Source organism: Glossina fuscipes, unplaced genomic scaffold (genome assembly GCF_014805625.2).
Source record: "Glossina fuscipes isolate IAEA_lab_2018 unplaced genomic scaffold, Yale_Gfus_2 59, whole genome shotgun sequence".
Taxonomy (NCBI): domain Eukaryota; kingdom Metazoa; phylum Arthropoda; class Insecta; order Diptera; family Glossinidae; genus Glossina; species Glossina fuscipes.
Genome location: NW_023998431.1, coordinates 3,724,436 through 3,748,150, shown reverse-complemented (window position 1 = coordinate 3,748,150; position 23,715 = coordinate 3,724,436). Strand labels below are relative to the sequence as shown.

The 23,715-nt window shown below is 32.7% G+C and overlaps 1 protein-coding gene across 1 annotated transcript in view; it reads right to left on the bottom strand.

Moving 5' to 3' along the window:
• Positions 1-23,715, bottom strand: part of LOC119637433 (neurobeachin) — a 166,297-nt gene that overhangs the window by 23,667 nt on the left and 118,915 nt on the right. Inside the window, exons 21-26 of the mRNA XM_038033451.1 lie at positions 22,877-23,713; positions 20,501-20,904; positions 14,811-15,125; positions 13,898-14,005; positions 8,254-8,401; positions 4,234-5,469 (exon numbers count right to left, since the gene is read on the bottom strand). Of these exons, the coding sequence (XP_037889379.1) occupies positions 4,234-5,469; positions 8,254-8,401; positions 13,898-14,005; positions 14,811-15,125; positions 20,501-20,904; positions 22,877-23,713 (3,048 nt within the window). The remainder of the gene's footprint in view (positions 1-4,233; positions 5,470-8,253; positions 8,402-13,897; positions 14,006-14,810; positions 15,126-20,500; positions 20,905-22,876; positions 23,714-23,715) is intronic.

Genomic DNA, 23,715 nt, shown 5'->3' with positions numbered 1-23,715 from the left:
ACTTACTGGGTCCGCTCCTCGTCCCAATTGCATCAGTTTTTTGCATTTATTTTCTATTGTTTCGGTTTGTATAATATTTAGCTTAGATTGATATGTGGACTTATGAGCTTAAGCCATAAACTTCTCGTCCAGCAATTTTTTCGCCTGTAAGACTTTCAAAACTAAATAAACGGATGGATAAGAAGGTTTCTTGATGTTCAACAAGGGTAGGGACAAAGTTAAAATGCTCTCTTCCTTGGCGATGGTGGGTGTAAAACATATTTATTTATTATTGATAAAAAGCTAAAAGAAACTGTAAGATAAACGCAAATAAATATTGATATTTATATATGTAAGTATATATAAATATATATAAATATATATATATATATATATATATATATAAACTAGTAAAAAATAATACAAATGAAATGTACTTTTTAAAAATTAAATTCAATTATTATTTACATAATAATTTTTTTTCTATATAAAGTTTAGTTATTGTAACATTAACGTATAAATTAAATGATAATAAAAAGAAACTATAATTTATGCATTGTAGAATTTTTCTCATAATTTTCATTTATTTCTATATACATGCATATATATATATATGTATATATATATGTATATACATATTTGTATATAATAATTTATTATTGCAGTCCTATGAACATTTTTGTTTGTGTTATATGTAAATTTTTTTTGTGACTTAATCTACTTGCGAATAAAATTATTGTATATAACCTTGTGTAACATTCATATTTGCTTACACACATATATACGTATATATGAATATGTTGAAACGAATCTGAAAACAACACTGAGTATTTATGACACATACTGTAGTTTGCATAATATTATCATCATTTTTTTCTCCTACTTTTGTCTTTTGTAATTGCCGTGTGGGTGCGTTTGTATAAAAGTATACTCTATCCGTCTGTTAGCGTTTAATGATAATGCATATGTATGAGCACAAAAAACGAGACCCTTTTGTAGACTTAGGCAGATATATGTCTACAAATACACATTTGCGAGTTATTTTACTTATTATAATTAGCGCAACGTAGAGACAATGGGTAAAAAGAAGAAATTATTAGAAATCATTATTTAATAAAATCCCGTTTATGTTTAGAGTTAAAAATTATTTGTCAAAGATAAATTTTCCTTTTTTTTTTTTGTAATTTTTCATCTATATATTTGAAAATTTTTGTAGAAACGCTTTACCTTAGCTTGAAATTAATATATCTCAAAGTTAGAGCATAACTCTTCATAAGTATTGTTAGCGAACATTCAAATTGGGGCAAGAAGCTCTAAAAAATATCAAGTCTAAATTAAATTTAGAGCACCCTAGCTGCCTAAGTGCCGATAAGATTGCATCTTATAGAAATACATAATTACCTGAAAATAACTTTATGTAAACATTTGAATTTAATTTTTTCTAAATACCATTAGAGAATGAGCGTAAATTTCATTAAAAGTTCAGATTACTTCAACTATGAACAATCCCGCAAAAAATTGCGCATCATTCGTTATTATCAGTTACAATACATTTCATGGTTAAAACTTTTAAGAAATGCCTAAAAATAGACAAGCAAACACCTTAATATTTTACGCATAAAAGTAGATTACAGTTTCCTTTAAGTTTTCCTTAATTTAGATAATTGCGTTTCACTTTATTGCCACTATAAAGATTAATTTTTTATCGGATAGGCAGTTTAAAAAAGTTTTCCCCTTTCTACCCATCCTTCTACATGCATTGAATTATATTAGAATATTGCTTTTTACTGATATTTATCGAAAAATTTAAAAATTGGTAAAAAGTTTCCATTATATGAGAAATGGTCATAGAGATTGGTGCATTCAATCAATTTTCAATAGGGCTCGTTCTTGGGCCAATAAATATTACTATATGCAACAGTCAGTTAGTTATATACCCAATTTCATCAAAATACTTTAAAAAATTCGACGTGTAAGTTGAAAACAAAAATATATGGACAGTAAACAGAAACGGAAAAGTATGATTAAATCGATTCTAAATTTGATTTCAGAATTTATTTGACTGACTCACAAATATAGCATAAAATTATTTGCTTTGATGGCAGGTGAGATTTGATGCTTACAGAAAATCAATACGAACTTCTATTTAAATGATAAGAGAACACATCCTTAGGTGAGTTATGCATTGGTTGACCGTTCCGGTAAAGAATGGAATTCGTTTTAAAGCGTCGAAGAGCTTTCGTTCTTTATCGTTAGACTTTCATACATGAAATTGACTAATAATATTGAATCTCAGCTAGGAATTTCAGGTTTCATGTAACGGACGCAACCAATGTCAAATTGACATAAGACCTTGTAGAGGGTCTATTGTATTTTCAAAAAGTTCCTCCCGCAGAACCATTTGTGGTTTAAATTTTAACCCTTAAATACGTAGCGATGTGATAGTGTTTTTTTCTTTTTAACCCTCAAATGCATATTGTTGCTAATTTTATTTTAAATTTTTTTTATTTAAATTTTTTTGAGAGATTAACTTGAAGATTTTATGAAACTTGACTGTAGACAATTGGCAATATTATGCATTTAAGGGCTAACGTAGGGAACAATAGCTTCGAGTGTTGGAATCCATAAGAAATTACAAAATCTTTCTCTTTTGGAATGTTTCACTTTTTTTTTTTTTAAAGGCCTTCGATCTTGTGGATTAATGCTGTGCATGTCGCTATAACTATCCCAGAAAATTAATTTTTTTTCTTAAGAATATGTGAAAAGAAATCAATATTGTTATTTAAATGGTAAACGTTAGTCTGCTATAGAAGGATATAACCTGTTCGCTTGAAATTAAAAGTATTATGTGTTGTGTCGATTTGTCATAATTTGTTGTTGTTGTAATCTAACATCATTGAGTAAGGCAACAGTGGACCTGGGTGAGGTACAAAAAGATCGCACGTAGCTCCGTCCAGAGAACCGAAACGCCGGTTGAATATAATGAGTCCGCTTTGGAAAAATTCAGTGTTTCTATCAACTCGTCTATCGTATTGTAAATTATCTTCTCATTTTCTCTGTATATTATGTTTTCATACATTATCTTTTCGTACGAGTAATTCGCTCTGCGACATATGGAAAAAAAATTGTCATGGATATGGTTTTTTTTTTCTGGGCTGTTACAGTGATTTGATCCTTTAATATTCGAATTGCTAATTGAAAATATAAACATCGCGGACATAAGCTTACATTATCGTTCTAAAATTCTTGTTTCATAGAAAACCGAGATAAGTTTAGTTTCACGGCTACAAGTATTTTGTTATATCAAATTATTGCTCTAGAAGCTGCTGCTGATGACTGAGCTTGGGTGAAAGGATATAACAACTTTTGACTTACGGCTCATCTTTCAGGATTTCATTTCATGTATGCATTTTCGTATTTATAATTTTAATAATAATCATGACAATTTAAAAAGATTTCTTACGTTGCTTTAATATTTCTTTCTTATAAATGCTTAACATGCCGATTACGGAACAATACAGTGCGATTAGTGCATAAAGCAGATGGCTGGTCAAATCAGATAGAGATAGAGATATATAGCGAAAGAGGTAAAGAGAAAGAGAAAGATAAAGAAAGAAAGAAAGAAAGGAAGAAAGAGAGAGTAAGAAAGAGAGAGAGGGAGAGAGAGAGAGAGAGAGAGAAAGAAAGAAAGAGAGGCATAGAAAGAGAGAGAAAAGGAAACGAAATGTGCTCAACGTAAAAGTATCATCGACACAAACGGCAAATGAAGAGATTTTCGTAAAGATGGACAAAAGAAGGTAGCTGGTAATTATTCTCCACAATAAAACAATGAATAGAAAACAAAACAAAAAAGAATAGAACAAAAAGGGTTTAACAATTAACAATCGTAACGATCAATGAACGTTAAACAAGGGCTAAGAAATCGTACACTTAAAAAAGCTTTTCTAAGGCGAAAGTAGAGAACACAAAGAAAATCAATTTAAAAGCAATACACGCAACTAATTATATTGTGTTGTATTTAATAAACAAAAGGGGCAATACATTCACGCACACATACAAATACTAGCGCGCATCAAAACGCACTCACTCATATTGGCTCGCATACATCCATCCACACGCCCATACGTACGTACATACACTCATATGCATACGCGCGCGCCCACATTCATACATACATACATACATACATACATACATACATAGAGACTCTCAAACTAATACAGGAGCTCATACAGTCATACACACTAGCAGTACCTGTTCCGGTTGAGGTGCGTCCATTATAGCGATAGTTATTGTTGAGGCCATTATTAGTTTTACATGACGTAGGAGCAACAACATTCATACCACCTCCTCCACCATCACCGCTGCCACCTCCACCAATACCATTATCACCTACTGCTGTTGTATTTAATATATGACCGTTACGTATATTGCGATTGTTGTTATTAAACGTTGCCATAGTGTTATTACTATCGTTATTAATATTAATATTGTTGCTGTTGTTGTTATTATTGTTGTGGTGAACATTACCAACACCATTTAGCAGGCCGTGTTGTATATGATAGTCCACAAGACTATTTTGATGAGAATTACCGCCAACACCTACACCAATGCCACCACCACTACTTCCAACGCCGTTCATAATCATTGTTGAAGATCTTATATAGGATTGCTGTTGATGTTGTTGTTGTTGCTGATGCTGCTGTTGCTGTTGATGGTGATGATGATATGTAATGTTACTGCCATTTATATCGTGTGCGTTGTAATTGTGTTGCTGTTGCGTTCCGTTACTTGAAATTTTTCCATTTAACACTTGATTGTTGCTTCCGCCACCATTTATCATATTGTTGTAGTGGCCAGTACCAACTGTATTTGACGTTGCTGTTGAAGCTGTGTTATGTTGTGGTGGCTGGTGTTGTTGTTGCTGTTGCTGCTGTGCATGTAAATGATAGTGATGGTGTTTTTGCCCTATATGTCTATGTTGCGTATGATGATGGTGCGGCTGTGATGCCAAACTCGATAGCGAAGAACTTGAAGCGGGCTGTGACGTAGCTGAAGACGAGGTCGAAGGGCTTGTCGATTGATTGGCTAGGGGTGGCGATACATTACCCGCATAACTTGAGTTGTTTATCATATTGTGATTGTGTTGCTGATAGTATTGCTGCTGCTGTTGTTGTTGCTGCTGTTGCTGTGCTTGGGAATGATGATGTGCGGCAGTGATGTGATGGTGCTTATGTTGCAAATAAGTCGTTTGTTGATGTGGCGGCGATGACATTTGCTGCTGTTGTTGATGCTGTTGGTAATAAAATTGTTGCTGCTGATGTTGTTGAGTGGCATGTTGCTGTGTTGTTATTGTTGCTGTTGATGATTGCTGTTGTTGTTGTTGTTGCATATTTGCTGTTGACACATGATTATGATGATGTGAACCGGGTAAAAATTGTGGATACACATGATGTGACCATTGCGGAAATAAAGGACGTCCTGAGGGTTCTTTATTATTATATTGCAAAGGATTTTTTGTTTTGTTGTTTTTGTCATTTTTTAAACATGAAATATATACGTATATATATATATACGTATATATACGTATATATACATATATATATGGTATATATATATGGTATATGGTATATATATATATATATATATATATATTTATTAACATTTTCAAATAAGAGAGGACCAGAGTTTAAGAGGATAAAAGACGGGAGAAGGTTAAAAAAAAAAAATGAAATAATAATACGAGGCCGATTTCCCGAAAGAAACCGTCAAATGTGTAAAAATTTTAAAAGTATAGTTTACAAGAAGAGGGGCAGTAGAGCGAAGAAGAAGAACGGGTAAGCAAGAAAAACTCAAATGGTTTGGGACGATATCGAAGTTTAGCGAAAAAAATTCGATTAAAGTAAAGCAGAACAAGTATTTAAGAACATAGGAATAAACAATAGCGAGAGAATAGGGATGACATAAAGGCGAATTCAAAAAAAAAAAAAAAAACAAAAGAGAAAGAGAAAGAGAAGCAAAAGAGTAAGAGAGATAGAAAGAACGTTTTGACTCAAAAAGATGGCACAAAAATGCAATCAGAAACGGAAATAAGAAAAACCGAAAGACAAAGACAGAATAAAGAGAAAGAAGAAACACAAAATTCATGTAAAGCGTAAGCGTTAAAAAACAGAACAATGCAGAGAAAGTGAAAGAGAAACAGAATGTAGGAGGATAAGAAGTGTCGGATCAAAGGAAAAGAAGATATTTGCAAATTTTGCAACCAAAGAGAGAAAAAAAGTGGGTTTTTAAAATCAAAGTAGATAAGAGAATAAGTCCACAGAATAAAGCATATAAGAAAATAAAAAGTTAAGTTGCGGAGGAAAATGACGAAAAGATCGAAATATTTTTTTGAAGAGAACAAGCAACAAGGGAAATAAAATGAATGTTGGGAGCGAGGATGAGTATGAGCGGAATAAAATAAGGAATGAGATCAGTAGCGTGTTAATGAAAAGAGTGAGATTAAGTAAAATACAAGTCAGTTGAGAATGATTTAAAAAAAGTTTTTGCCAATCAAATATTGAGAGGCGTAAAATTTACAGAATGTAATGTACACGGAAAGGAAAGAAATGGAAGATACAGGGATCATAAAAGATAAATGAATAAATGATAGCAATCAGTGACAAAAGAAAGAAAGAAAAAAGAAAAAACACAAAACCAGCCCCGTAACAATTAAAAAAGAGAAAGTATTGAAAAGCATGAGGTGTAAGTAATTGAGTCATTTTGAAATAGCAGATAGAGATAAGCAGTTGTAGGAAAAACAAATAAAAGTTATTTTTGATGTTGTTCGATACATCATCCAACAAAACGCGAAATTAAGAAAATTGGAATCGATTGCGGCAAACCAAAGCGAATGACGGAAAGAAAAGGGCCAAATTGAATTATTGAATGTCCGGAAATAATTAAAAGAATTAGGTGAGAAAAAATAAACAAAATATTTTCAAAGAAAAACCAATATGATATAAACGTGGATGAGACGAGTGAAAGCATTTAAGAGAAAGCAATGGTTCACATACATGTGTAAAACAAAATGTATAACAACACACATCAATTACCAATTGAAACAACAAACGTAAGTGTATGGAATTTTTTGTTTTATTATTATTGTTATTATTATTATTGTTATTATTATTATTATTATTATTATTATTATTTGTTTTTTTTTCATTTTCATTTTTGTTTTTTACAACACAACACGGTCGTGTAAATTTCATTGACGGAACCAAAAAAACAGAAACATAAATAAAGTACAAACGAACAATGTTGGTGCACAAATTGAAGAGCAGCAGAGTTACGGAAAGAGGCCATTGTATGTGAGAATAAGTAAATGATGCGCATGAGAGTAATGGTGGAGTTACAAAAGGGCACAACAATTTCGTTATATATATTTACACACGCGTCGTATTTAATTTTTTTTTTTTTTTTTCGTTTTTTGCAATTTTTTTTTTTTTTTTTTGTTTTACAGAAAAAATAATATCCGATAATAAAGCAGCATGAGTTCCAAAGCAAAAGTGTTACAAACAAAAACAAAAAAAAAAAACAAAAATAAAACAAAAAAAGAATAGAGAAAAAGAATATCGTTACAAAAAATGGGATAAATATGATCAGCAATACATTAATTTTTGACTGTGAAATCAGTGAGCTAAGAAAGGGATTCGGAGAGCTGAGGATGGGGTAGAGAAATAATTACACTACAAAATTTGGAATTTTCATACAGACTTCAAAGGAAAAGGATTGTAATTGGTTTTCGTGTTCACACATATAGTAAGAACAAATACTATTTCGGGTTATGTTTCATCATAGATTCACTTATCGTAAAAAGAGGGTAACATTTATCGTAATATGAAATGATAATAAAAATGAAGATTCACTTCAAAGGAATATAACTTATTTTCGACGGTTTCCGGTTTCCGGTTTTCTTTTTTTTTTTTTTTTAAATAAATTTTTTTTAAACTTAATCAAATTAAATTATAGCTTAGCTACCCTCTTGAATATATGTATTGGAAAATATATATAAATAATATTTGACTACTTAAACAAATAATATTTCAATAAAAAATTTCAAGGTGAAATTTTAGTGCAGTTGCTTTTTTCCATTTATAATTTTGTTTCAGTTTTTTTGTTTCTTTCGTTTGTAGTAATAATAAAAAAAAAAACCAAAAAAAACTCAATAAAATTAACTTAAGATTCATTGTTATATGAAAATAAAACATATGAGATAGCATCAGTACTTACCGCCCGCTGTGCGTTGCATGACAGGTGATTGCCGCTGTATTTGTGGCTCAGCTGGTGGTTCCAATATGTCGCGATATTTTGAGACCATTAGCACTGAAATAAAGTACACAATGGCCAATGACAGGAATTGCGCTTGCTTCGTTTCCTCCTAAAATAAAAACCCAACAAATGCAACATTTCAGATATTGTCAGTTGTAGTAGTTCTTGTAAGGACGTTAAACGTTCGTTGTGAATGAATGTTAACAAAAAACGAAAAGGAAAAAACAAAAAAAACCAAGCTCTGTGAAGACATACGGCTCATTGCAAAACGTATCGGCAGATAATTTAGTCAGACGCTCTTGTTAAGCAGAGAATTAATTTTAATTTTCTTTCTTTCAACCAGAATGTCTTTTGCGAATGCCATGAATATGATGTAAATTATGTTCAGAGGCCCTTCAGAGGCTTAATTATAAGTAGTAATAACGTGCATTTATCCTGGATATTGGCCGACGTTACAGAAATGATTCGTTAATTAATAATAATCAGTAGAACAAACTGGCCACCTGCAAGCAATCTTATCATTTGTTATGGATTCGTTCACAAAACGCTTTATAAAGAGACTTGTCCAAGAATATATCAGCTTCGCGAGGACAAGTGCAGAAAAGATTTAATGATCTCACCTTCACGGAAGTGAAGTGATTATGATAGTTAGCAATAGGTGCTTAAAGTAGTTTGTTAAAACTATCTAATGATCCCTCTATTGGCACACCCAAAAATGGAATATTAAAACTTGTTTTAATTTCAAATACGAAAAACTTACACTGCAAGAAAAGCACTGATATCAGTTTAATCTGTGATAGCTTAATAAAACTTTTAATTAATTAACCGCTTTTATCGTTTTAGCTTTTAGTCGAAATGTTAAAAAAATAATTTTATTTGCATTAAATAAATGGATTGCGTTTTTAAGAAATCAGTGCTAGATATCGTGGCGGACAACGTATACTATCAGCACTTGCTTGAGCGTAAGTGCTCTCAACTCATGTTCGCCCGTAGATGAGCTCTTTAACTAAATTACCCATCTTCTATACAGACTTGCGTGCAAGAACTTTGAGGTTTTTTATCGAATGATTGTTTACCATAAACATTACGCAAGCAGCCAGATCAAGAATATATAATACACTTGATGGGATTTTCGTAGCCTCTCTTTGGGTATTGCAAAGGTTTTGACAAAATGAATGTATCCCCATCGCCGAAGGATGATTAAAGATCGAGGTTTTGGTAAACTCTATAATTAGGAATATTGCGACTATCTCTAAGCAAACTAAGTGCAGTTTTCCAACTCGCATATATTTTTTTTTTCCTTTTTATTATACATCAAATTTATGGATGCGTTTCCATCTAAAAGCGATATTTGGAAGGGATTTGCGTGATTTTGCAGGAATGCGTTGAATTAGATTTTTGATGAGTGAAAAGACCAGGTCTCATCATGAATAGGTTTGCTGCTAACAGTAAGACGAAGAGTCTCAGATTAATATTTCTTAAGTATTACGATATTAGAGTAACCGGTTACTCCCCACAATTGTATGCCACAGGTTAGAGAATACTTTTGCGTAAAATACCTTTATTATTATTAATTAGATTAAGTTGATGAGTTAGTTAATATGTAAGTGAAAATATTTTACACAGTTGTTGGTAGGGAGGCAAGTTGTTCAATAATAGTGAAGGATAAGAACCCGTACTTAGCGTAGACGTAACGTTCATAGACTTTTCATTATTTAATTAAACATTCCAATTTTTCAGCCAAAGCCAGTTGAACTGAACTGAACTGAGCTGAGCTGAGCTTGTATTTCGTAGGAAGCATTCATGCGATAACTGCGGTGAAAAGACGATTAGTTTATGTCGCAGTTAAAATATTACCGGCGATCGGAAAATCTGACATGAAAATTTTATAGAATGTTAGACTAAGAGCATGTTTCTGAGGCACTATACGCCCAATTTGAACAATGAACAAATGTCCATATTGTAAATAGGATTTAAGTACAAAATACCAAAGTTTTGTAGTAAAAGTAAAAGATGTTTTAAATTTAAAAACTAACCCGTCATGTTAGACTTTATTGAAAACATTTTACACATCTGGGAATTAATCTACCCAATAATTTTTATTTTCAATGGCTTTTCCAATGTTCAGAACAACGTGACGACATTGCTCAATGGTATCATGTTTATTCTTGAAATCGGGCTGGTGGTCAGTAATAAGTTTTTGCTCTAGTCTTCATAAATGTATTTTCTCAAAGATTTTAAAAGACGTTACCAGTCAACTAATTGGTCGACACCAGGGTGAAATATTTTCTGTTTCATTAGGTTTATCTACCATAATTATTGCCGTGCGCTTCCATTAATTTGGAAAGTAATTTCATCTTAACATATTATTGAAAACTGTCGTTAAGGAAGTAACAGCTTTAGGTGGTAAAGATTTAGTCGTTATTCCATTCATGCATTCATAACGTAGAGATATTTTGACTTTCAGTTTGCCCAACTCTTCCTTGATTTTATTGGCCGATATACAAACGTCTCGTAGGCTAATCGATAAGCTGTCTAGAAAAGTCAATATTTATTCTGCGTCTGAAGTCTCACAAATATTAGTTGCCTAAAATGTTTCTTTTCCATAAAAATTTTGGATTTTTTCATATCATTTTCTACACCAACTTCCGGACCTGTCTCTTAAAGGAGGAATTCGCTTGTTTGGTCAAGTAAGATATTTAATAAAATCTCAATGAGTATGGTTTATCAAGCATGGCTGAATGAATGTTGATTAAAAAATGATCGATTTGTTCATTTTCTATTTCAGCTAAAGGGATGTGCAGATCATTCATTTTTGTTTATAGGACTCCTACTGTTTCATCATTGTCTGTTTAATCTCCCCATCTTTCTGATCATTTTGCGGCTACCGTAATCATTGCAATGTCTAAGCTCATGAAAATTTCTGGGAGTGGATATAAAGCCCTTTCAGTGAAGAAGATTTGTAAAATCTGCTTACTATGAAGAGCGATCAGAACTAAGGTAATCCTTGTCGAATATCTTCTCTATTTAGATCGACAAAGTAACATATATGACTTATGAAATGTTTAATTCAGTAGATATTCGAGGCGTTTGTTATGTACATCTGCAGAAATTATAGCAAACTATAGCAAACACACTAATCTTTTGATTGAAAATATTTATTAATTAAAAAAATCACGCTCCCTACAAAAACAAAAACGCAGAGAGAAATTCAGAAATGTTTTTAAGAATTGATGGAAGTATATTAGTTTTATCATTTCATCTGCAAATAGGCTTCGGAACGTCTAAAGTAGAGACTCCTGGTCCAATTTATTTATGCTTATTTGCCATTTGTCATTTACGATTTCGCACTCGCGTCTCTAGGCTCATGTTGAAACTTCCATGGCCAAAAAACGAAAAAAACACATGAGCTAGAAAACCAAAACTAAGTCTAGCGCCACAAAGCGGATCAAGTATCCCCTAAATAAACGAAAATGAAAGAAATCATCAAGTTCTCAATAGTTCTATATCAGCTATAATGTATATCGAACTAAAGTTATAAGGGCCGGCCATCGAAAAGATGAGTTAAAAACATTTAACTCGGTAGTGTTGATGTCCCTCTTAATTTACTATTATGAATCAATTTTCCCCATGAAATATTGAAAATTATACCTTTTTACCGTATAAACGTTCAATTTTCATAGGAACTGTTTTATCAAAGCATGTTCAAGAAACTTGCCCCAACCGAACCAAATTTTTTACACCAATTTAGAATCTCGAACCCTGTTTTTTTATAGGGGATGATCGAAAAGGTGGAGCGATCCAAATCATTTACAACACCGTTCATCCCTGGGTCAAACCACGCCAGTGCATCAAATTTCATCAAAATGTCTCAAAAATTGCGACCTGTCGGTTGGACAGAAAAATACATGGGCAGACTTCAGACGGATAAACGGGCTGGGATTCTTTCACAAAATGATCCTCAATCCATCAATATAATAAAAGTGTGATCTATCTTAAGCCCTTCTGGATGTTACATACGGCCGCACAAACTTCATGCTTTTTGATTCGGGCTGTGCTTACGCACTTCTTCGTTTTTTTTTTTTTTTTCTCGCAAAATTAAGTCAAAAAGCTATATTCGCCTTGGGACAAATATATAACCGTTACTTTAAACCACGACATCGACATTTTCGAATCATAAGAGTTGTGTATGCTTTTCAGATTCCTCTTCAAAGGTGTACTCGATTTGTGTGGCTGAGATAGACCCATCATTTATTATAGCAGTCTACTCAGAATCACTTTCTGAATCAGAAGTACATTCTGACGCGATTTAAGTTTATCTGCCTGTCCGTCTGCCTCCTTGCCATTTACCTGTGTTCAACCTATAGATAACAATTTTTGAGGTATTTTGAAGAAATTTGGTACATCGACGTGATTTGGCTCAAGCACCAACGCTGTTGGCAATCGATCAATGTTAGGACCCCATTTTCAAACAATTCCCATATTTCGCCTTGTTTTGAAAAGTAAGTAAATGAATAACGGTATTAAGCGAAAAGTTGCAGCGTATTTAATGTTGAGTCGTGATCTGCTATAATGGTTTTATGTGTTTTTTTAATTGAAAGCGAAGAGAACTTTTAAATTAAACAAAGCGAAGCCATTCTTGAAATATATTAACGGGAGACAACTATTTCACTTATGTATGTTATAAAAAACTTTTTTTATAATTTTTTAAGGACAAGTAATTGCGAAGCGAAAAAGGTATGGAAAGTCAGTGTAAATGCTGTTTAATGTATATTCGATATAGTTAATTAATTATGAAGTATGCCTTTATAAAGATTGCAATAATGGATAATAACGAGTAGTGTTATAAGGATTTCACATTGAGTAATCGTCTGCATTGTCTTACACCGTCTTTGCTTGGCCTTGGACAAGCAAAAAAAAGACATTTTGTATAATTTTGCTCTTTCTTCTCTTAAGATGGATTTAGGCGCGCCTTCATGAATTTCGTAAAGGTAAGCCAAATATGCGTAGTCAAAAACTTTATATGTTTATTATCACAAAGTAAATAAGAACTTGTGTAGCCCACGAAATCGAATTTCAATTACAAAGAGTCCGCTTTTTTTGGTTCTTTTTCGATTAGAGAAAGGGAAATCTGCTTTTGAACGTTTATGGAACGCTTCAAAGTTTTCGAATTCTGAATATTTCTTTGGAAGAAAATTTAAAAACTGGTTTTGTTAATTTCTAAGATAATTCGATATTAATGAAACAGAAATCGAAGGAAAAGCTTGAGTATATAAAATTGTTATATAGATATAAAAGTAATTTCCAATACCGGTGAGAATAACTGTATTCTCTCTACAGCACGTTCCCTTGCTCTTACTTAACAGTTCATTGTCTTTATAAAGTTCGTAAGAAGGTTTGTTACATACAAGGAATTCCTGATCCCTTAAAAATGTTGTTTATATTTGTTTTTCCTGTTTTTCGTACCCGCAAATTTTATCCGCTGTTTTTATTTTATTTTTTGCTTTCCTTTTTCGTTTATCAAAAGAAATTTAATGCCGGAATATATAAATACTTTGAAGTATACGAAAGTCACGTACTCGAAATGAATGTAATGGCCACTTACCACATCACGGTAAATAACTGCCCTTAAGCGATTCACGTCCATATCCTGCAACAATTTTTCAGGATCCTTGACTGGGGATAATTGACCTGTTATTGACTCGACAATGTTCTATAAAAAAAAAAGAAGAAAATAAATAAATAAATAAATATATATATATATATATATATATATATATATATAAAAATATACAAAACTCCATAAAACATTTGTACTCGTAGTAGTAGGACTTTTCTATGATAATAATAATAAGAAAAGAAAGCAGTTGTTGTATGTATGTATGTTAAATGTATGAGAGCACATGTGGAAAATAAAAATAGAAACGTTTTTTCAATAAGGAAAAAAAGCATCGTATATAAATTGCATTGAAATCATTCAGCAGAGCTCGAGCAGTGTGTTGGCGAACAGACTAATACGTACATGCGTTTATAACCTTTAAGAAGTTTATACAATGAAGCAAACAGTAAAGCTGAATGAAGCGAAAGAAGAAAATAAAAGAAAAAGGTGCACAATTCAAAGCTGATTCATATCGTGGCATTCGCATGCATTCAGTTCCTTGTTAAGTCAAAGCATTGTATTTAATTTTGCACACTTTTTTCGAACGCGACTGCACATGTACGTACAATACAATGAAAAGCTTGTTTTGCTCGCTTCAATTATGATATTTTCGCAGCTATTGTATCAGTTACGCTAGGGAAGTAACAACAATTATATGCCAGTGCTTTCTTCTCTCACAGACTATACTTAAAAAGACCCAAAAGCATAGAAACCAAACTAAACCGAACTAAACCAGACAAACTATATATAAGGGGGGAAAAAAAGGTGAAAAAAAAGATAAATAAATATAGCAAGCAAAAGTAAAAGTCAAAAAAAAGGGAAGGAAATATTTCTCTCGAAGAAGTAAATTTGTTGTTACCTTGGGCGATGCTTGTGCACCACGTATTAACGCTTGTAAGTGCTGTGCACCCGGCACATCGCGAGCCATTGTTCCGACATTATAACGTGTACGTTCCTTACACTCGAGACAATTGCGTACCGCACATGTGCACACCAAGCGTAGACATTGCCGCAATATACCGCCACTAGACATATTCTTTTCAGCTTCCAATTCACCGAAATTCAACGAAGTTGCAAATATTAGCACATCTGCCATATTAACGAGACGCTGCAAAAACGATACAGCCACCTCCAAGGGCATACCCTGAGTGGGTTCCAAAACATCCAATTCAGACTGCAATAATTAATAAATATTTTCATTTATTTATTACGATATATATAAGAAAAATTTTCAAACATATGTACTTGTAATTATCTCCTTTAAAAATCACTCTTCTGAAAAGTTTAGGCACATCACCCAGTTATTATCTAGAAATTTATTATTATCGGTTCATACATTTCATTATTCATGGATTCATAGGTATGTACGTATTGAACTTGCTCTCCCCCTCCTTTTTTCCCTCTCTCTTTCTCTCTCTCTCTCTCTCTCTCCCACTCTCTCACTCTCTATTCATATATCTATCTAGCTACCCATCTACCAATCTATCGCTCTTTCTAAACATCCAGTGTGGGTAAGTATGAGCTGGATTGATTAGAGAGAAAGTAGTAGGAAGCTCAATGAATTGTTCTTTTATTTTCTATAGCTCGTTGCTATTTCAAATAGTTCATGCTTTAATAATTATTACAATTAGGTATTTTGCAGATTTTTTCAACATTTTTCCCAACTCTTCTTAAATATACCATAATTTTACTTTTAGTTATAAACATGTTACTCTCTGCTTTTTTTTATTGGCCTCGTGGGTTTCAATGTACATTTTTAGTCATTTGTAAAATAATACATTTTAGGACAAACTAGTTTTTTTAATATTAAGTCCGAAGTCACTTGCATTTCTTTAATTTGTAAAGCTGGATATCACAAATTACGCACACCAATTATCTTTGCATTTAATTTGGTAACAATCGGATTTTATGCTTATCACCAAAGGATGAGTGGTATATTCACTTTGTGACGTATACATACAGCATCAATTTTCAAATTCTAAATCGATATAAGCGTATTCGTCTCCCTGTTTGTCTGTCCGCATTATGTATTTGATTTGTACATGATGGAAAATGGAAAAAGGTTATGGAAAAACGGATGCAGCCCATGCTGTATCGTAACCTGAAACCACCTCTGTTTACCAAAATTAAAGAAATTTGAACTTTTGTTCGCTACTTTCAAACCAACACGGATACAACGATAACGACTTGGATTTATATTCTGCAGCATTTGTACAAAAATGCAGGAAGTTGGTCACGGCCACTCGATATTATAGAATATTGAAATTTCATTCTTTCCTCAAAACGTTTCCAGCAGCAGGAAAAGAGCTTCAGAAACGCCATAAATTTTACATCTGAAAGGAAATTTAGTTTTTTTTCCTTTTTTTTAGGTCTTTCCTGATTATAAGTTCCTTACTTGTTCATTTCAAATTAAAGACTAACTGACTAACTAACTAATTAACGAATTTTTGATTAGCAGAGAGCCATTTTAGACAATTCGGTATACCTGCATACATTTATTGCTGTCATTGTTTTGTTGAATATTCGCGTCGAAGTCTTATAAAGAAAAGTTTTTTCCTTTTTTTTTTTTACATTCTTTCGGAGATGTAATCAAATTGCGACTGCAACTTAAGATATCTATCTACGATGATTCCAAGATATTCAATTACTTCTACCAGCTACATTTGGTCTTCATCAACGACAACGTTTTGATTAGCCCTACCATTTATCACCATGGTTTTTTATACTCTGCACTACTTGTGGTGCAAGGATATATTAAGTTTGTGCGAATGTTGACAACACTTAAAAGGACTTAAAATAGATCTTTACCGCCATTTATTATACCGACTAAGACCGCTTTCTAAATCGATTTAAGCTTGTCTGTCCTTATAGTTTTCTTGTGTTCAGCCTACACAAAGTGAAAGTGGTTCGTAACAAACCACTCTTTCAACCGCTTCCTATACAATGGTTCTTAGAAAGTCGTTACATGAATACCTGCACGACAACGTCGGTTATCTAATGGTGAGCCCTGGCCCACTATATCGGTTTTGCGTCGGTCTTCTTGACGTCAATTTTTAATTCGTTAATTTTCAAATATTTGTCCACTTGTGTCAACTTCTCGTTCAGATGCTTAACGCGTTAATTGCAGTTTTTTTTCGCTTATATAAATAAGAATAACATCTGCAAACATACATATTTTAACACCTTCTGTAAGTAGTTAATACAGACTAGGATCAGCAATGCTCCCAACACTGCTCCTTGTGGCCCTCCTACATCAATTTCTCGGTTTGATGATATATTTTCCCGGCATTTCGTTCTCTGATCTCTGTTTTATAAAAAACCTTTAAGGCCTTAAACATTCAATCCAATTGCTTTTATTCAAAATAGGTTTTTCTATCAAGATTTGTCAGTTTGATGTTTCAAATGCTTTTTAATTTAAATTGAAGAACACTGCCACAAAACATTGCTTATTTACCATTTCTCTTTCCCCTTACGTTGCAAAATCAAGCTAAAAAAACGACATTGACAGTTATGGTAACGCCCGAGTGGGTTTCATTTAATAAATAATTCATTGAACATCAAAATAATCAGTTATCATGTTACTCGGCCGTATTTGTTCGGGTTCTTTTCCATTTTGTATTTGCGATTTTGTTATTAAATTGCGTACTTGCGTCCTAGTCATATCGTAGTTGTCCAAGAGCATTTTAAAAGCATGTCAAGAGGTTTTCATCCTTTTCATCCTATTCATTGTCCTCATTATGTTTTGCAGATTATAACTGTTATTATAACTGTCAAATTATATCCTGAATCTATGTTGTCTTCTCTGACGTTTTCAAATATATTTTTTCAACTATTGTTGATAGTATGCTGCCCACTATTTGCTGTACACTCTCTCTATCACTAAAAGATATGTTAAGCTCATTGGCGACTTATTTCTCGTCAGTTATCTTCTTCCCATTCTTTCTTAGTTTTTATTTTATTTCGGGGCAATCTCTTTTTGATATCAGCACCTTTATGGTCTTCCACAACGTTTTCTGGCGCTAGTATTTATTAAATTTATTTTTTCCATTTGCCATCATATTGTTGTATTCATTCTGTATTATAGCATATCATGTCATTTTATGCATTGATATTTTCATGTCTTTTTTTATGTTAACCCTTTGCACGTGAATCATTTTTTAGTATGGGTATTCAGCTATCCGACAGTAATTTTAATAAAAAATTGTAGCACATCAAACATAAGAGTTTTAAACAAAAGAAGTTTATTTACATGTTTCATTTTTATTTACGTACTACAAAAATAATATTTTAATATTAAATTTTTAATTTATTTGATATTTGAGGAAGCACTCTCCAAGGTGTATCCTAGGTTTTTCAAGACATGTGTCACAGTAATACACCTTTTCACTTCTTCCGCTTTTCTTTTTCGTTCGGTCAGAACAATCTCTCCAATCATTTCTTTCTCCTTTTTGCAACACATGTAGCGTACCGTATAATCGTTAGTTGCAAATGTAGAAGCACGGCCAGCACAAATTTCGTTCATTGATTCCATTTTCATGACCTTAAGTCATGAAAAAGTAATTTTAATCACCATTGCTTTCGCTTAACAGAATACCAAACAATTTTGCCAATACCAAATGATTTTGGCAGAAACACTATACTGTTCACACTGAATGATCTAAGTGTCCACCATTTGATATATACCGGATTAATCTCACACCAAGTAAGAAAATTTGCAACGCGTACACAATTTAACGTACAATGTTATTAATAATAGTTAGGGCGTCTCTCGCGCGCCGTTCGGGTGCAAAGGGTTAATTTAATGTTAAACCATTGACTATTCGTCATGTAATTTTTTTTTTTTAACATTGGTGTTATCGTATGTATCGTTTATAGCTTTACCCTCAACTAAAGCTCGCAATGTCATTATCCGTATTTTTGAGAACTATTTTATTGAGTTTACCGCTGCTAAGGTTATTGCGAAAAGCTTTGCTACCAAATTTCAGTAATTTTGTACCTTTTGTTTTCGAAAAACTCTTCCCCTTCTCCGCTACAGCTATTAGCGGATTCCAAACATTTTTTTTTGACAATTTTTCGCATCATTATTTTATATAATATGTTGTGATTGCAGAATAAACTGAACAATTACATACAGAATCCTTCGAAAAGATGTATCATTACATTAAATTTCACACCATTTTTGAACTGCCAATATACAAGTGTCATTGGAATGACAATTGACGAACAAAAGTTAGATGATTTTTAGATATGAATCGACATAGGCTCATTTGCATAACACATTGAAATATACCAAAGTCAACAATTATTTTCATTATTAAGTACATATATTCTGTGTGATGAGACTCATGCGAATCAGCCTGTCAGTATGTAAACAAGCAAAACTATCACAGAAATATTCGAGCAAATATTTTCTGCGCTGGCGTTGTATTTGATTCATGCTCTTCCGAAGGTGCTGTTGATTCGAACGTTGCAGTGAATGCAGACTTGCTGAATTGCTTCTTCTTTTTTGGACTTAAATTGCTGCTATGGATGGGGAAAACGTTTATTGTCAGCAAGACAAGCACTATCTTGTCACACAACTCATGAGATAGTTAGTAGCTTTATTGGGCGACAAAAATATGATACTTCTTCTTAAAACACCCTAAATATTATTCACATTTTATATACATGGTAGCACCTCGTCGAGAGTTACACGAACGAAAGGCTAAGCAAATATGAACTTATATGCAAGTGAAGTGATCAATCGATACTAAGGTTACACTCGATCTCCGAATTCTTTACGAATACTAGTCGAAATCAATTAACACCTTGATTCCGTCGATATCCGTTGTGGGTCGATTTAGAAGGACATACTTGGTGTTAAAATACTTTCCTATCATATTCTTTAATCCAAGTTTAAAAATCTTTACGCTTGGTTTATGGGAGGTGACTCAAATTCGGCAAAAACTCAACACTTCTATTTTAATTTGGCTATAAACTTGGAGTAAAAGAAAAAAAAAAACAAAGAACCGACAGATAGACATTATTCTGTTTTGACGGCATTCTTTTGAAATCGAATGCAAGCTTTTGTTGAGACGAGGAAATTCTTACATCGTACCTTAAGGCTAAAATCGATGCGTATTCCAAAAAACACGCCCATCTCTAATTCGAGTACATATGTTAAATAGGAACTAACGCATCAAATATCAATTATTTATGAAATCAAGTCGAACCGGATCTACGAATAATGCCACTCTGTAAAACATTAAATACCTTACGTATAAGTTTAAGTGGTTAGTTCATCGGTCAGGTTCCGTGTTAGTACAAACAACGCGTGTAATAACACTGGTAAATATTATCATACCGTCTCACCTTTAAAATTCGTATCTAGAATCTGATGTATAAATGATTAGGAATGTTTTTCAAACAATTCCGGACTTAATTGGAGTTAATTTGCTCTTTTAAAACTTTAATTAAAAAAAAGAAACATTGATTTTCTTAAGCCTTGAGAGATGATCTGTTAAACATAATACAATTTAATAAGAAATAAAAGGATAGAATTTCGCTTACATTTGGTGAAGTTGCTGAAGCCAGTAATGGCAATAAGCCGCCGCAAGCAATTATTAAATTATCTGCCAGTTGGGAAATTAAATGCACTGTATTTACTACGAAAATGGCATTTTCACTGGAATTAACAAAGTCGAGTACACTTTTTGTTGAATGGGAACGCCAGACTTGTATATCCGTTTCCAATGAAAACAAAACATCGGATAACAAACGTTGATGAATGTAAGACCATTTGAATTCTGGTATACGAAAGGGTGGCCGTGTTGGGCCAGGGCTGAACATGGGACGCGTTGAGCCAGCTTTTGAACGTTGCTGCTGCTGCTGCTGTTGTTGTTGTTGTTGTTGTTGTTGTTGTTGTTGTTGAACCTGTGACTGTATTGCAGATGTTTGTCGTGATTTTGTATTATCTAAAGGAAAGAAATACCAAAAGCAAATTAAGATTAAAAGTAAACCACAACGTTATATTTTAAGCTCAATATTAATTTGTTTCAATGACTCTTCAAAAACAGTATCATGTTGTGACTGAATGAATATTCTTGTACCGGCAATGTAAGGGAAAACGATTAAAACGAAAACAGAGAAAATGTTCCTATTTTTTTTTTTTGTTTTTTTTTTTTAATGTTGCTTCTAAACGCACATGAATTTTAACCCTTATTCCTGACATTTAAATGGCTTTTTTCTCGTGCTAAACGTAGAAATTCGTTACAAAAATCTAGTATAACAACTAGGTTGTGCTGGTCTTTTTTTTTTTTTTTTGGTTTTTGCCATGAAAGTGTTTAGGTAAAGGTGATGGGGTTAAGTGCTGTTAAAAAAATGCATTAAATTTTAAACACAGATTTTATGCCAGTCTCACGCTTTCACTTATTTACGGCCAATTATTCCATCCATTATCGTAATAGTTACTAAAGGTAATATTTTACCGCAACACTTTTCCATCTAAACATTTATTCGGATTATAATATTTGTAGCCGTAAGCAAATGACTTTATTATAAATGAATTATTTTATTTATTACTTTTGATAATAAAAGTATATAAATAGAAAAAATATATATATAAAAAAAAAAAAAATATATATATATATATATATATATATATATAGAAGCAACGTTCAATTATTGATTAAATAAGAAAAATTACTCTTGTGAAATAAAAAGGAAATGCTCTACTGTACGGGAAAAGAAATAATTGAAGCTCAAGGATGTCTTCGGGCATTTTTCAGATATAGTCAAATGTCAAAAATATTGCTAATTTAAATAACTAGACATAACCTGAAGACGTAATTTAAAAGTTCTGCATGAAAAAAAAAAATTGATTTCTTCGGAATAAGTTTTAAAAAAATTTAAGATGAATACGAAAAAGTATATTCGGCTTGGATTGGACTTTTTTGTAACAACCATTGTGTTTATTTCAAAGAAGGTACGAAAGTTCTGATCGCCGTTGCAAGAGATGCTATCCGGCCGCTATCCGGATGCTGTCTAGGCCGGACGTGATGGGAAAGAAGAAAACAAATTGTCTTCGAGTGGTCAACTGCAAGTGTCGTACTTCAGTGAGTCGAATTACTACTAATAAGATCGAACTGTTTCAACTAATATACCAACTTATTAGCGGGTGGAGAAAGAGGGAGGACACTTCGAAAGGAATTTAATTAAGTGAGTTCATCCACAGGTAGCGTATAGTAATTCAAATTAATGTTGAGACCGTAATTTTGGCCTACGTACACTGACAACTCGCTTAAGCATTTTTCTTGTCCTCTTTACTTACATTTTACTATTATTTTTCTCTATATTCGAATCAAATAAACCGTATTCATTTTATCTGTGTTGTAATTCCCTCAATGAGAAAGCAAAAGTCAATTACGAAAACGTCATTTATTAACAGAACTATTGTTACAAGGGCGGCCCCTAATCATTTAAGAAGTGTGTACGCTTTTATTTTGTGCCTGTAAAACACAAAAAAAAAAAAAAAAAAAAAACTGAATAAGAAAATAAAGGAAATTATTATTCGAAGAGGTTCGCTAACATGACGTCATAGCCGATCACAGCTTTAAGCGAAAGATATGCTTGTCCCTCTAATAATTCTTAAGCCTAATCTATTGGGAAAGTACGGAACTGAAGTGCGGCAGTTACTGCATCATACTTAACATGGAATATTTCATTAATAAAGTTCACTTTGTATCAAGGTCGAACTCAATTGTGACAATGTGCTTCAAATTTTTTTGAACACTTCAATGATCCTATACACGGATGATACGACTCACATTTTTATATGCGTATACATATATATATAACATAAGAGATGTAATAAAGAGTTGCTTCAAATACACTTTAGTATTAGCTCGATGGTGTTATGTAAAAATATATGAGAAAAACGTTGCTTACCAAAGTGATTATTTTCTACTTGAGTGCTAGCACTTTGTTGTTTGTGATTTTTTATATGCATCGAATCAGCTGAAGGATGTTGCTCAGGTTCGTTTTGCTGAGTTTGAGTTTCTTGTTCGTGTTGATCAATTTCAATCTCTTTAAGGCTTTCAATTTCATTATGATGTGAATGATGATTTTGATCAGAGAGTTCATTTAAATCATCTTGGGTTGTTTGAGTTTCTTCCTCATTGCACTCTATATACCGATCAATTGCGTCGGTAACCGTTTCTTGCGGTGTTTCTGCTTTTGATACGACATCTGCTACTGTTTCTTCCAAAACCTCCTCAACCAAAGATTGCACTATCTGAGCTGTTTTTAGGCTTTCATCTTTTATTTCGTCATCGGTAATCAGGGATCCAGCATACTCGGCCTCTTCAAATGCATGTTGTAAGACATCTTCAATGATTTCTTTGGCAGTTTCATTAAGAAATTTCTCAGTTGTCGCTTCCCTTCGTAAGTTTTCTTTGATATCATTATTATTGGTTTCTTTTTCGATTTCGGCAGGAATCGGTGAACTGGAAGATTCTATTACTACTTTATCGATTAGTTCGTCAACTATAGTCTTGATCACAATATCGACTTTGTTGGTATCGTGAAAATCCTCTGTTAGATTTAATAGATTATCATCCGTGATAGAAGTACTTGATACGGTCGTTTCAGGACTCAAAGAGGAAATTTCCTCTGTAGTTTCTGCCGTTGTCGATAGGGAACTACTAACTTCCAATTCCTTTAGTTCTTTTGATGCTGTTGTCGCCGAAACACTATTGTTATTATTATTATTATTATTATTATTATTA